This window comes from Magnolia sinica, chromosome 11, assembly GCF_029962835.1.
Source record: "Magnolia sinica isolate HGM2019 chromosome 11, MsV1, whole genome shotgun sequence".
In the NCBI taxonomy this organism is placed as follows: domain Eukaryota; kingdom Viridiplantae; phylum Streptophyta; class Magnoliopsida; order Magnoliales; family Magnoliaceae; genus Magnolia; species Magnolia sinica.
This window is the reverse complement of record NC_080583.1, coordinates 6,394,992-6,407,187: the sequence shown is the minus strand read 5'-3', so window position 1 is coordinate 6,407,187 and position 12,196 is coordinate 6,394,992. Positions and strand designations below refer to the sequence as shown.

The 12,196-nt window shown below is 40.8% G+C and overlaps 1 protein-coding gene across 1 annotated transcript; it reads right to left on the bottom strand.

The window, feature by feature from the left end:
• Positions 1-1,649: 1,649 nt before the first annotated feature.
• Positions 1,650-10,633, bottom strand: LOC131218678 (protein NETWORKED 2A-like). Its single transcript, XM_058213365.1, has 2 exons — positions 9,830-10,633; positions 1,650-4,486 (listed from the first exon to the last, which is right to left on the bottom strand). The coding sequence occupies exons 1-2, from the start codon at positions 9,921-9,923 to the stop codon at positions 1,785-1,787; spliced, it is 2,796 nt and encodes a 931-aa protein (XP_058069348.1). The 5' UTR covers positions 9,924-10,633; the 3' UTR covers positions 1,650-1,784.
• Positions 10,634-12,196: the final 1,563 nt, after the last annotated feature.

Sequence of the window (12,196 nt, the reverse complement as noted above, 5' to 3'; positions counted from 1 at the left end):
GGTGGTTCAGGTGAGGCCTATATCCTCTGCAATGTCACTGTGACTTTGAGACAGTGGGCTGCATAATGCAGTGGCCTTTATTTAAGTTAATATGTGCCACGTGAACAATTTCTGAGTGCATGCATATCAAGTGTGTATGCAGCTCGAGTATTATATAATAACTGCTCATAGCCAAAAGATGTGGCTATAAGATGATTGCTATCGCTGCTGTGGTAGGTATGGGAGTGGATACCTTTGCTCATCTTCCAAAAACAAAATATGGGAGCGGATTAGGTGCCGCCCCGGCCCCACCCAACACGGTGCAGCCCTGAGCTTGGAGGCCATTGGTCTATGTGTAATTTATGTGTAATTTCTGTTCTCTGATCCTAGCTATTTGTGATTACTTATTATCCTAAAGAACTTTCGTTCGACAATGCTAACCATCGGTACTATGACTCGTAGAAAATAGACGGTAATAAATAATTGACCTACATTCAAAAGGTTAGGCTGGTGTATTTTTCAGCATGGTTGATAGTGTTATGGAGTGAATGGATAGCTGACATTATTGTAGAAAGAGATATGTTATATACCACAACATGACTTAGGTGTATAATTACTAAAATAGCCGCCTGACCCAACCCAAGTTCTGTTTGTGGTTGGGTCATGTTGTCAAGGTCCTTGGGTTGGGTTGGAAAATGCCGACCTAATTTGAAACTGGGTTGGGTTTGTGTTGAGCAAATTCAGGTCAGGTCGGGAATGAACACATGTACGGGTTGGGAATCATCACATGTATTTGGGTTGGGTTAGGTCGGGTTGGGTCAAGTATAGATGAATTCAGGTCGGGTGCAAGTTGGGCACCACAGGTTGGAATTTGGGTCTGTTAGGCTTGCAGGTTGGCTCCTCTTGAATTCAGGTCTTGTTCGGGTTGAACCTCAACCCGAACCAACCCACCCAAGTTGCACCCTTCATTAATAATAAAGGAGACCATTATGGCATTCCACATGACTACACATACATAACATATATCCCTTTACTAAGAAAATTACATTACTAACATTTCCCTGAAGGTGGAAGAAATTAATAATGTCCCTAAAGCTTTAAACTGGCAGATGTATACGGATTGGATCCAGTGCCTTTGGAAGAATGGATGTACTTCGCTTCCACGCCATTGCATACGTTAACTAGATCAGAAGTGTTCGTTTGATGGGTCAAGTAGTGAGTGGACCACAATCTAAACGTGACTGTGTGGACAATCTGTAATGACCCATGTAGATGACAATTCAGAAATTAGTTTCCGAGGGCTTTGGAATTAGTTTCTGACAACTCATTTCCTAGAAATGTTGTTTTAATGAAACATGTCGAAATCGAGTTGAGTCAGCTGAGTTTTGAGTTGAGTCATCGAGTTCTAGAACTATGGTCCACAAGGTGTGTCCCACCATCTAGATCAGGTGGGAAACAAAGTACAGAAACAATGGACAGCCAATGGTCTGATTCAACAAGTTCAAAATGCATCCTTGGTCCACCTGATGAATGCAGTAGCCTGATCTTTGCAGCTTGTGATGTTCAGGTGACTACGACAAATCAATATTCAAAGAGACTACAATAGCTTTTTCATCTTCAATAGAGGCAATACCATTGCATGGTTCTAACTTCAAATGACTAAATTTCACAACATATGCATAAAGACCTCAGATTTCCAATTAAAAAAATGTATCATTGAATTTCATCTCAATAAAAGGAATTCTCAACAGAAAATAAAGAATCTACAGAGAAGGTAGAAAAAAATCCCATGAATCGAAACAAATTTACGTGGGAGACTTGTCTCCTGTGCCATCTGTTAATTGTTTCTGCACTGCCGGATTCTCGCCCGAACCAACCAATGGTTTCTTGGGTTTGGCACCGAAGATGAAATTCCGTAGTGGAATTTTATTCCGGCTCGTCGAGTATCTCACATTGTGGTATCGGTTATTACTGTTTTTCGATCCCAATGGCTCGATCCCACGCATTTTTGACAGCTTCTGTATTTCTATTTGAAGTTTCCTCACATGATCTAAGCCAGCCTGCAGTTCATCGGAAACCTTATTATTCTCTTGTTGCATGTTCCGAATCTCCCCTTGAAACTTTGAAGCCTGATGGGAAGTGAATTCAGCTTTTTCTGATTCAGAGCAAGTCTTCAAAGCTTTTGAGATCTCTTCTCGTATGTTGCCTAGGGATGACATTCTGCACTGCAGTTCTTCCTTCATTAGTACATTCTGTTCTAACCAGAGGAACAACTCAGTCTGTACATCTTTGATCCGTTTGTTGATCTGGACCGCTTCCGTGGACGGCAGGTCCGAAGCATTGGTGCTGCTGTCTTGCTGCTTCGTGCTGCTGTCTTGCTTCTTGCTTTCCTTCCTCAATTTTGATACTTCAGTTTGGAGTTCTTGTACGACTGTTTGGAATTTCTGTATCTGATGAAATGATGAGCTGAATCTCAACCAGAACTGGAGATTCTCCTCCAGCAGTTGGTCAATGTCCCGTCGGAATTTCTCTTCAATCCCAGAAGGGACATGCTTTTCTTCAGTTGCTACCGTGCTACCTTCTTTCTTAGGTGGAGTTTCTGTTAGCATCGATGTGCTTGAATAACCTCTTCTTGCTATGGACTTGCCATTTTGCTCGTATAATAGCTCTGCCAAAATCTTGTTACTTGGGAAGTATGTCGTCTTTGCATCGTAGTCGGAAGATTTCGATCTGTTTACTGCTGAATCTTTCAACTCTATCAAATGGGTGTCGGTGTCAGGGTTTCCAAGCGAGCTTGTATGGGGAAGGCCCAGTTTCTGTCTTAGAGACCAAATCTCCACATCCTTTGTGGCATTGGAGCTGTTTAATTCCGTAACCTTCGCAAGTGTTTCTTGGCTTCTCTTCTCCATTTCAGAGAGCCTTAACTTCGTTTCCTTATAATTACGAAGGATAGATGTGTACTCCATCATCAAAATCTTCTCGCGATCTTCCAACCCATTTAAGAATAGCTGCTGCCAGTCCAGTGAATCTTCTTCTGTGAGTTGTTTGTACGTCCCGATATCAATTCCATCCACTTCTAGTGCTCTTGTCTTGTCCATCGAATTTACCGAATGGATAGTAGCTTCCCCTTCTTGGGCCGGTTCATGCGGTCTGCCCGCATTGAGGGAAACTCTCTCTTTGGATGAACCTGTAATCTCAACTTCTTCATCCTTTTGTTTAGGTGGATCAAGTTTCTCAAAGAGACCATTGAAGGTATGACATGTTTCTGTAAAACTCCTCGAAAGCTCATTGTTCCGATCTTTGACAGATTGGTTGAGATCCTGCACTCCATGCAGCTCCTCTTCCAGTTCTGTTACCTTGCCACTCCAATCCTTATCTTCTTCCAAGCCGATTAAGCACTTCTGAAGTTCATCCATTTCAGATCTCAATCTCTCCACTGCAGCAGTCTGTGATGAAACTGTGGTTTCCAATCCAAGGACTACAGTTACAAGTCCATCCACCATCTCCACAAGTTCCATCACAGTTGTAGTTGTATTAGAATTCATATCAAAATATCCCTTGATTTTCTCGCATATCGATTGCAATTCTAATCGTTCTTGTTTCAGGACACAAAAATCTCCCTCTGAGTTCTCAGCGGTGGAATCCGAGAGCTTCCCGTTTTCAGTCCAATGCTCAAGAGATCCGTCCTTGAGAGCCTTCAACCTCTCTTTGGCATTGTTAACCCTTTGTGACTCTACTCTCCCATCTCTCATCGATCTCTTCTGTCGCTCCCGCAACTGAACTAAGGTATCTTTACACGATTTTAGAGCCATGGCCATCATTAGAGCCCGAGCCTCATTGTCTTCGATCACTGTTTCATCTGCATCGACACTGAATTCATCTTGCAAGCTGCAAATCTCCTCTTGCATCTCTATGATCTGATTGTCAATGTCCCAGTACTTTGCGAGCGCGCTCTCATACGAGCTCTTGACGAATTCCTTCTCGGTCTGCAAAAGCAAGATCCCCTTCTGAAGCTTATCGATCTTTTCGTGTGCCTCATCTTTGCTCTTTTGAGAAGCAATCTTTTTAGATTGAGGTTTCTTTGGTTTTGGGGGCAATGCACTTTTCCGATCTTTCCTCGGTGCATTAGCCTTCAAATTAAAATTTGGGTTTTCAGGCACTGGCTTTTGAATCTTGCTGGGATCTGGAGATGGTGGTTTCGGCAGCTGTTCGGGCGCTGGAGACGGTGGATTCGGCAGCTTTTCAGGCACTTGATCGTCATCTGCATCATCGTCCATTTCAAATTCAACTTGGTCAGGACAGACGTTTGCAATGGTCTTGTTGGCATTGTGCAATTCTCTTGAAATGTGTTCATATCTTTCGGCCAACGCTCTGTAAGCTCGGTAAGACTCTTCTACGAAGTTTAGAAGCTCGGGTCTTTTTTTGTAGTACATCTCCGCCCTCTTGGCGAAGGAATCCCCATCCTCCTCAATGATTTGGAGAATGAACTTCACTTTCTCTTCCATATCTGCAAATCCAAACAAGTTTCAGCATTGGATTATTTGTGAGAAAGAAATCAACTTGTTCATCCTTCATCCTATTCATCGTTAGGGGGGCATTTGGGACGGTGAAAAACCTTAGAAAATAGATTGATTTCCTCAGAAAATATAATTCCCCTGTTTGAGAAAAATAAAACAAAAAACATAGGCATGGAAAGCGATTCCATGGTTTTTCCCCAGAAACATGGATAACATTATCTTCAGAAAGAGAAGAAATGTTGATTTCTATCGGAATAGAAAGTAATCATTGTTTAACCATGGACCTTTCAACATTTTCATGGAAATTAACACTCAGACTAAGTAATTACCATAAAATTCCTCAAGAATTTTAATTTTACCAAAATGTCCGTCCTTTTCATTCCTAGCCCATGCTTCCAGAGCATTATAAGTTACAGTTCTCCCAGTTGCATTTGGGACGCTTGGACAGTCCAATCGATTCATCTAGACTGTTTATTAGGTCCAACACATTTCATTGGCTAACATGCAAAACGTACACCAATCTGACATTGGGCAACTATTTGGTCAATGGCCTCTGATATGGACGGTCGAGACTTTGGCAGAAAAATAGGTCCAATCAACAATTTGATCCATCTATTTGGTAGGGCCCACCTTAGATTTCATATGATCATAAAGAATCAATTTCATTACACAATCATAACCATCCCATCCATGGCTTGGAAAAGGGAATAGCTAGAGAAAATATGGCCAAAGTCAAGATAGATTGGATCATCCTATCAGTAAACATTTTTCATGATAATCCATAAAATGTGTTCTGGACTTAATAGACAGTTCAGATCAACGGATAGGAGCTCTGTCTGGAGCATCTATCTTTTATAATAAGTGGCGCAGTCCAGCATTGTGGGGCCCACATGTTTTTCAGATGAAATCCAATCCATTCAACAAGTGTGCCGCAGTATTTTGATTGGACGACCCAAAAATACAGGCTGATCCAATTATCGGGTGGACCACGCGTTTCTCCAAATCAGATCATATGATGTTGGGTTGTACCTGCTGGATGGATTGAATTTTATACACATGCTCAGATCCACTGCATCTTAAATAAGAAATATGCAGAGGACATTTTAGACATTTCATCTTTTAAAATAGCACTTTTATTGGACTTTAAATTAGTAGAAGCAGTTTTTGGTAAAATTAGAGTTCATGAGGATTTTTGTGGTAAAAGTCCCTTTCCCATAAGAAGTACAAACAAGTAACATTAGTGATTTACATGGTCGTGTAATTAATTAAGGGTATTTTTTTTAACTCAAAAGGATTCTGATTCAAGTAACAGTGCCTCCACCCCTTTGAAGTGCCAAAATGTGCTTTTTCAAGTGGAGAAAATGACCAAAATGCCCTCATTTTTATTTTTATTTAATAGTGGTGTTCTAGCATTGTGAGGCCCACGTGGTGTGTATGAATCCAATACATCCAATAGGTCCACCTCACCATGGTGTGATTAGAAGAATAAAAAATCAAGGCGATTCACGAACAACGTATGCCCCCTAGAAATCTCCACATCCATGATCATGCAATTAATAAGGGAGTTCTACTGCAAATTTGCTTAAAATTTCTGTTTTTACCAAATAATGCCTTAGTGGTCCTCAATAATTCTAATTGTATTGCATTTTCATGATGCACGCCACCTCGTGTATGGCTAGGATCTCTGATACATGTGCCATCTGGTGTGGAAACCTGGCCCCATATGAAAGTTGTCATGTGGGCTCCACATTCTATCAAATAGTTCTCGAAGAATACTATAAACACCCCACTCAGTAATGGAATAGTCAATTGTGCCCGATCAGAAGGATAGCTTCTCACACAGAATTCCATAACCACATACCATGTCCAAGTTCATATAAGTCCATCCAAAATCTCCCTTAATCCTATTTGAACTGACCACGGCCTAATCTCGGCTGTCCAAATTCCAAAATAAGACTAGATTGACCTTCTTGTGGTAGCGAAAATCCAAAATGTGATGGCACCTTTTTCCATTTGGAAGCGACCAGCTGTCCCACAATCAGTGGCCAACCAATTGTATATTGGGATTTGGTCAAATAGGTAGTAAAAATCCAATTTTTGTTGGCACCTTCTCTTTCAGAAGTTGCGAAGTTTTTCTGCAACCAACAACCAATCGATAAAATGTCAAAATTTAATCAAAGAACACTAGTGGAAATTGGATTTTTGCTTTTGATGACAACCCAATTATGAGAGCTTGTTGATCTGGAATTTCACTCTCTTTAAAAAAAATTTAAAAAAAAAAGGCTTTACAAACCCCTTACATACTCAAAAGGCCCAAATGGCTGGGATTCATGAGGTTTTGGGGAAGGAAATCGAGGATCTCAAGGCCGCAAAAGAGGGGTTGCGGGTAAAGGTCATTATCTTAGAGAAGGCCACCAGTGGCTCTTGTTGCCACTGAACTTGTATACGAGCTCATAGTTACCTACAGAGCAGCCCGCATACCATACCTGGTTCACCAGGTGGCATCTGAGGTTCTTAAAGGATTCCACTACCAATGAGGATTTAGTTCATCCCACAAATACATGTCATGGACATCCTGCTTTTCTATGTTATATAGACCTATGTGTAACTATTGAGGGTCATGATATTATACATAACGTGAATATTCCACCAAAAAGTTTCCTTTTAGTTCAAAACGATCAACATGTAGAATCAGAACAAGTGATTGTTGAGATTTGCGTCGGAACATCCATTTTCAATTTTAAAGAGAGGGTTTGAAAACAAAAACATATTTATTCTGACTTAGAGGGAGAAATGAATTGGAGTACCGATGTGTACCATGCACTACACACACATCAAAAGCCATTTTCAACCCTTATTACCAAAAAATACATAAAAGAAATCAGTTTACCCTATTATCCTTGACCTTCACTCAAATTACCAGGTCACCACCCCAACCACCAAAGATGCTATATTTCCAAAAGCTTCCAAGAGTCAATCACAAAAAGCCATGTGATATTTCACTCCTCACCTATCCACTAATAACCAAAATTATCACCTCCAACTACCACACCAAGCCTTGAAGACAAAATGACTGTGTCTTAGATATTAAGGCCAAGGGTGAAGTGCTCCACTCTCTCTAAGACTATCCTCTCATAGTTCTAGGTGCAAAGCTTTGAAGACTAGGGGCCTATTTGGGAGCGTGGATTTGAATGGTATTGAATCGTATTAGATGGGACTAACATCATTATTTCACAATGATTGCATGTCTGGAAATACCATGGTATTGAAGCCATCCAATCCCATGTTTGGGATTTTTTTATTTTTTTATTTTTTAAAAAAGCCACGGAAAACACCAAATTAAGCTAAATCATGTTTGGGGGACCATGGAATTGTAATCAACAGACCAAGTTCACAACGGATGTCATTCACTTGTACACATATATAACCAGAATGTCACATGTAAATGGTGTATATGAATGGATGGCACGCATGCATCAATGTGGGGGCCACATGTGTAGTAGATTTCAAAATCCATGGAATTCATGCATGGGATCAAATGCAATCCCATGGGACTAAATGCAATTCCATCCCACCTAATCTCACCCTTTCCATTCTCTCCAAATGTTGGATGGAATTGCATAGGACCAAATGCAATTCCATCCCACCTAATCCTATCAAATACCATGTGCCAAGCACCCCCTAAGTGAAGACATCCTAAAGATTAAGGGTGAAGTGCTCTCCTCTCTCTAGGACTACCCTCTCTTAAGTTCCGTTGAGATGGCCATAGGGGTGGGGCATAGATCGATTAGCTCCATTAATCTTCTATAATAGCCCTTCAAAAAAAAAAAAAAAATCATCCATAATAGAAGAGTGCCTGTGCTCTTTCTTTCTTAGATCTCCAATCAAGGTCAATCGCTTGTGATCGAAAACCTTGTAGAATAGAGTTGGAGATCTAAGAGCTCTGATCATCTTCTCCTTCAAAGGAATGTCGAAGTTCTTTCCTCTCTACTCGCATCTACAACCCCTCAGCTAACTTGAATCGTTTATTTACTATTTTCTTTTTTACATTGTTTTTTTTTACTTACTACATTGCTACATTTCCTTCTCATACTCCCCCTATTGTAGATTTACTTTTTCTTTTTCCTGTTTACTTTATTTATTTACTTATCTGTGAACAATAATTTAAAGCTATAATCTCAATCATCCAAAATCTCATAAGGTAGAGACCGTGCATTTGTATGAGCATGGAAGAGTGCCTCACATCTTCCTTATCCACAACTATAGCCCTTAATTGGAATCTACGGATGTAGACAATGCGAAATCAATCGAATCCCAGTCGTACATTTGAACCCCATTATAATTCTATCATGTCTAGCCCACCATCGATTCCAAGATTTTGGCTAATGGCAACTCCATGAAACATTTTTCACCTCCTGCCACACCCCCCGCATCTGGTGGGTTTCTTCCATGAATACATAACAACATATTGTAATAAAATACATTTGAACTTCAGCCTTAATCAGCCTCCATTTTAATGACCTAAACCAGTGATATGATGGCCTCACCATGGGCCACCCAGAAAATTTTAAAAAAATTAAAAAAATTAAACTCTCATACTGAAATATTGAACCATTTGATATTGCAAGTGTCAAGGGACAATTCATATTAAAGGGAAAAGAGAAATGATCAAAGGGTTGAAATCATGATTTATTTTTTAATTTTTAATTTTTTTTGCCAAATACAAGCCGACTCATTGCAGAGCAATGCCATCGGGACTCCAGCAATTGAATTTGCGTCATCTTTCAATGATCCAAACCGTTAATACAACGAATCTCACTTTGTATGATGGAAAATCAATAAACAAAAGCTCTCAATTGGGATTATTTCAACTCTTTGATAATTTGGCTCCTTTGCTTGAACATGAACAGTGACCATATCCTCTGCATAATCGAAGGACTGAAATATTCAATTCAAGAATTTTTTCCACCCTTCATCCAAGGAAAGCCCAATCAAATAAGCGATTTGGGTCATCAAAAGAAACCCAAATCCAACGGCTAGAATCCCAACTTATCTTATCCTAATACAATGGGATGTATTCAAGCAAACCTCTTCAAGGAAATCTAATTCCAACCAACATCACTAAATCAAAACTAATCCTAGCCTTCCATTTTGCAACCAAGATCAAAATATAAGAAAACAAACAAAACCCAAATGCCAGATTCTAGTCTTAGCTCAGATAACATCATCAAATCTCATTCAAGCAATCAAATCAATCGTAGCCATTCATTTGGCGACCAATAAGAAAAATAAAAATAAAAAAAACGACAAAAACGAAAAAACAAAAGAGATACCGTGGAGTCCTTGTTCCAGCCATTTTCCCTGCTTTGTCCTGACGTGGCTGGCCCACCACCAGGAATAAGCGTTGCTGGCAGCTCTCTGCAGCATCCCTCTCTCTCTCTCTCTCTCTCTCTCTCTCTCTCTAGAGAAAAGACATTGATTGCATTAAACAATGGAGAGTTTTGAATTCTTTTTCTTTTTCTTTTTCTTTTTTGAGGCTGAAAAATGGAAGGTTTGAATTGGTTTGGAGAGGGGAGAGAGGAAGTTAGAACAACGAGCGGGTAGACTTAAGAAGGGGAAGCAATGGGCGGGAGAATGCGCCACGTGGCGGACGGAAGGATGGCGAGTCGGACGCGGATTGGGTGGTGACCCGACTCAGGACCATGTGGGGCCCACCGTGATGTATTTGTTTTATCCATGCCGTCCATCTGTTTTTCCAGATCATTTTATTCCATAAGCACGAAATTGAAGTATATCTATAGCTCAAGTGGACCACACCATAGGAAATAGTGCAGATTGAATGCCTGCCGTTGAAAAATTTTTGGGGACCACTGAAGTTTTTGATCAAGCTGATATTTGTGTTTTCCATTCATCCAGGTATGTGTAACGTTATGAACAGGTTGGATGGAAGATAAACATCGCGAGTAGGCCCTACGAAGGTTTCAATGGTGTACGTCAGTATCCTGACCGTTCCTGTGATGTGGTCCACTTGAGCTGTATATACTTCAATTTTGCGCTCATTCCGAGCTGGCAAAACGGATGGACGGTGTGGATAAAATACATACATCATAGTGGCCCCCAGAGAGTCCTGTCACCACGGAGTTAGGTGGTGAACAGTTGAGGCCATCTTGATATATATGTTTGATATCCACACCGTCCATCAGTTTTGTCATATTATTTTTAGGAGTGGTACCAAAAATGAAGTAGATCCTGGACCACACTGCAGGGATAGTGGTGTTTGACCGTTAAAAACATTTCAAAGGATACAAGTTTTGGATCAAGCTAATATTTATGTCTTCCCTTCATCCAAGCCCGTGTGACCTAATTCAGAGAGTGGATGGAAAATAAACATTTTAGTGGGCCCTAGAAAGTTTTTTAACGGTGGTCGTGCAATCACCACCGTTTCCTGTAGTGTTGTCGACCTCATATTTGAAACTGCTTCACCTCATAAATGAGCTGGCAAAACGGATGGACCGGGTGAATATACAACACATACATCAATGTAGGCCCCACGATCATGGCCTCACCGAATCAACGTATCTGCGTCCGTTCAACGCACGAATTTCATACGGAGCCCGCTGCAGCAAAAAGCTATGTAGGGCCCACCGTGATGTGTTTGTGAAAGCCAACGCCGTCCATCAGTTGGGCCTATAAGCCGGTGGCTGATGGTCGGTGCTCTGTGGGCCCCAACATGATGTATGTGCTTCATCCATGCCATTCATCCATTTTTACAGATTATTTTAGTGTTTGACCCCAAAAAATGAGAGGATACAAATCTCAGGTGGACCACACCGTAGGAAAACAATAGTGATTGGATATCCACCATTAAAATCATCTTGAGGCCCACTGTATTGTTTATTTGACATCTAATCTGTTGATTAGGTCATACAGACCTAGATTAAGGGAAAAAAAAAATATCAGTTTGATACAAACTTTTATGGGCCCCAAAAAGTTTTTAACCGTTGACGTTCATTCAACACTGTTTCTTGTAACGTGGTCCCCTTGAGATTGGGATATACCTCATTTCTTTGTCTCATATCTAAAAGTATCTTTAAAAAATAGATGGACGGCATGGATGAAACACATACATCATGGTGGGCTCACAAAGCACCGACCATCAGCCATTGGCTGGTGGCAGGGGGAGTAGCCAATCCGTTTCCCAAAAATCAAGCCGCCCCATAGGGAAAACTGAAAAGTAGGGCTCGAGACACCTACCATCAAAACCTTCCTGGGCCCCACCAACATTATAGATTAGGCTGATTTTTGTTTTTTTTTTTTTTTTTTGTTTTTTTCCTTTGATCGTAATGGGGTTCACCTTATGAATGGATTGGATGGTTTCAATGGTGGGCCTTCCAGTCTACACCGTTCATGTGGTGTGGCCCACTTGAGTTTTGGATCAGCCTGATTTTTGGGATCACATTCTTACATGAGCTGGCACGGATGATGGACGGCGTGGATTTGACAAGCACATAATACCGAGTCCCACAACGTTTGTCTTTCTTTCCTTTTGTTCAAGAATCACGGAGGCCTCCAATGTGTGGTAGGAAATCGGCGTACGAGCGTGTGCATGTGTACCCACCCACTAAACTACGTTAATTCATAGCCTTACACGTGGCATATATACACTTTAATCTAGACCATCCAAATAATAGATTCCATTG

What these genes read in the sequence shown, in the direction of transcription:
- LOC131218678 (XM_058213365.1), bottom strand. Translation starts at nt 9,923, where the DNA reads ATGCTGCAGAGAGCTGCCAGCAACGCTTATTCCTGGTGGTGGGCCAGC. An exon ending in GCTGGAACAAGGACTCCACG is followed by an intron (nt 4,487 to 9,829) that starts GTATCTCTTTTG and finishes TTGGATTTGCAG; the next exon opens with ATATGGAAGAGAAAGTGAAG.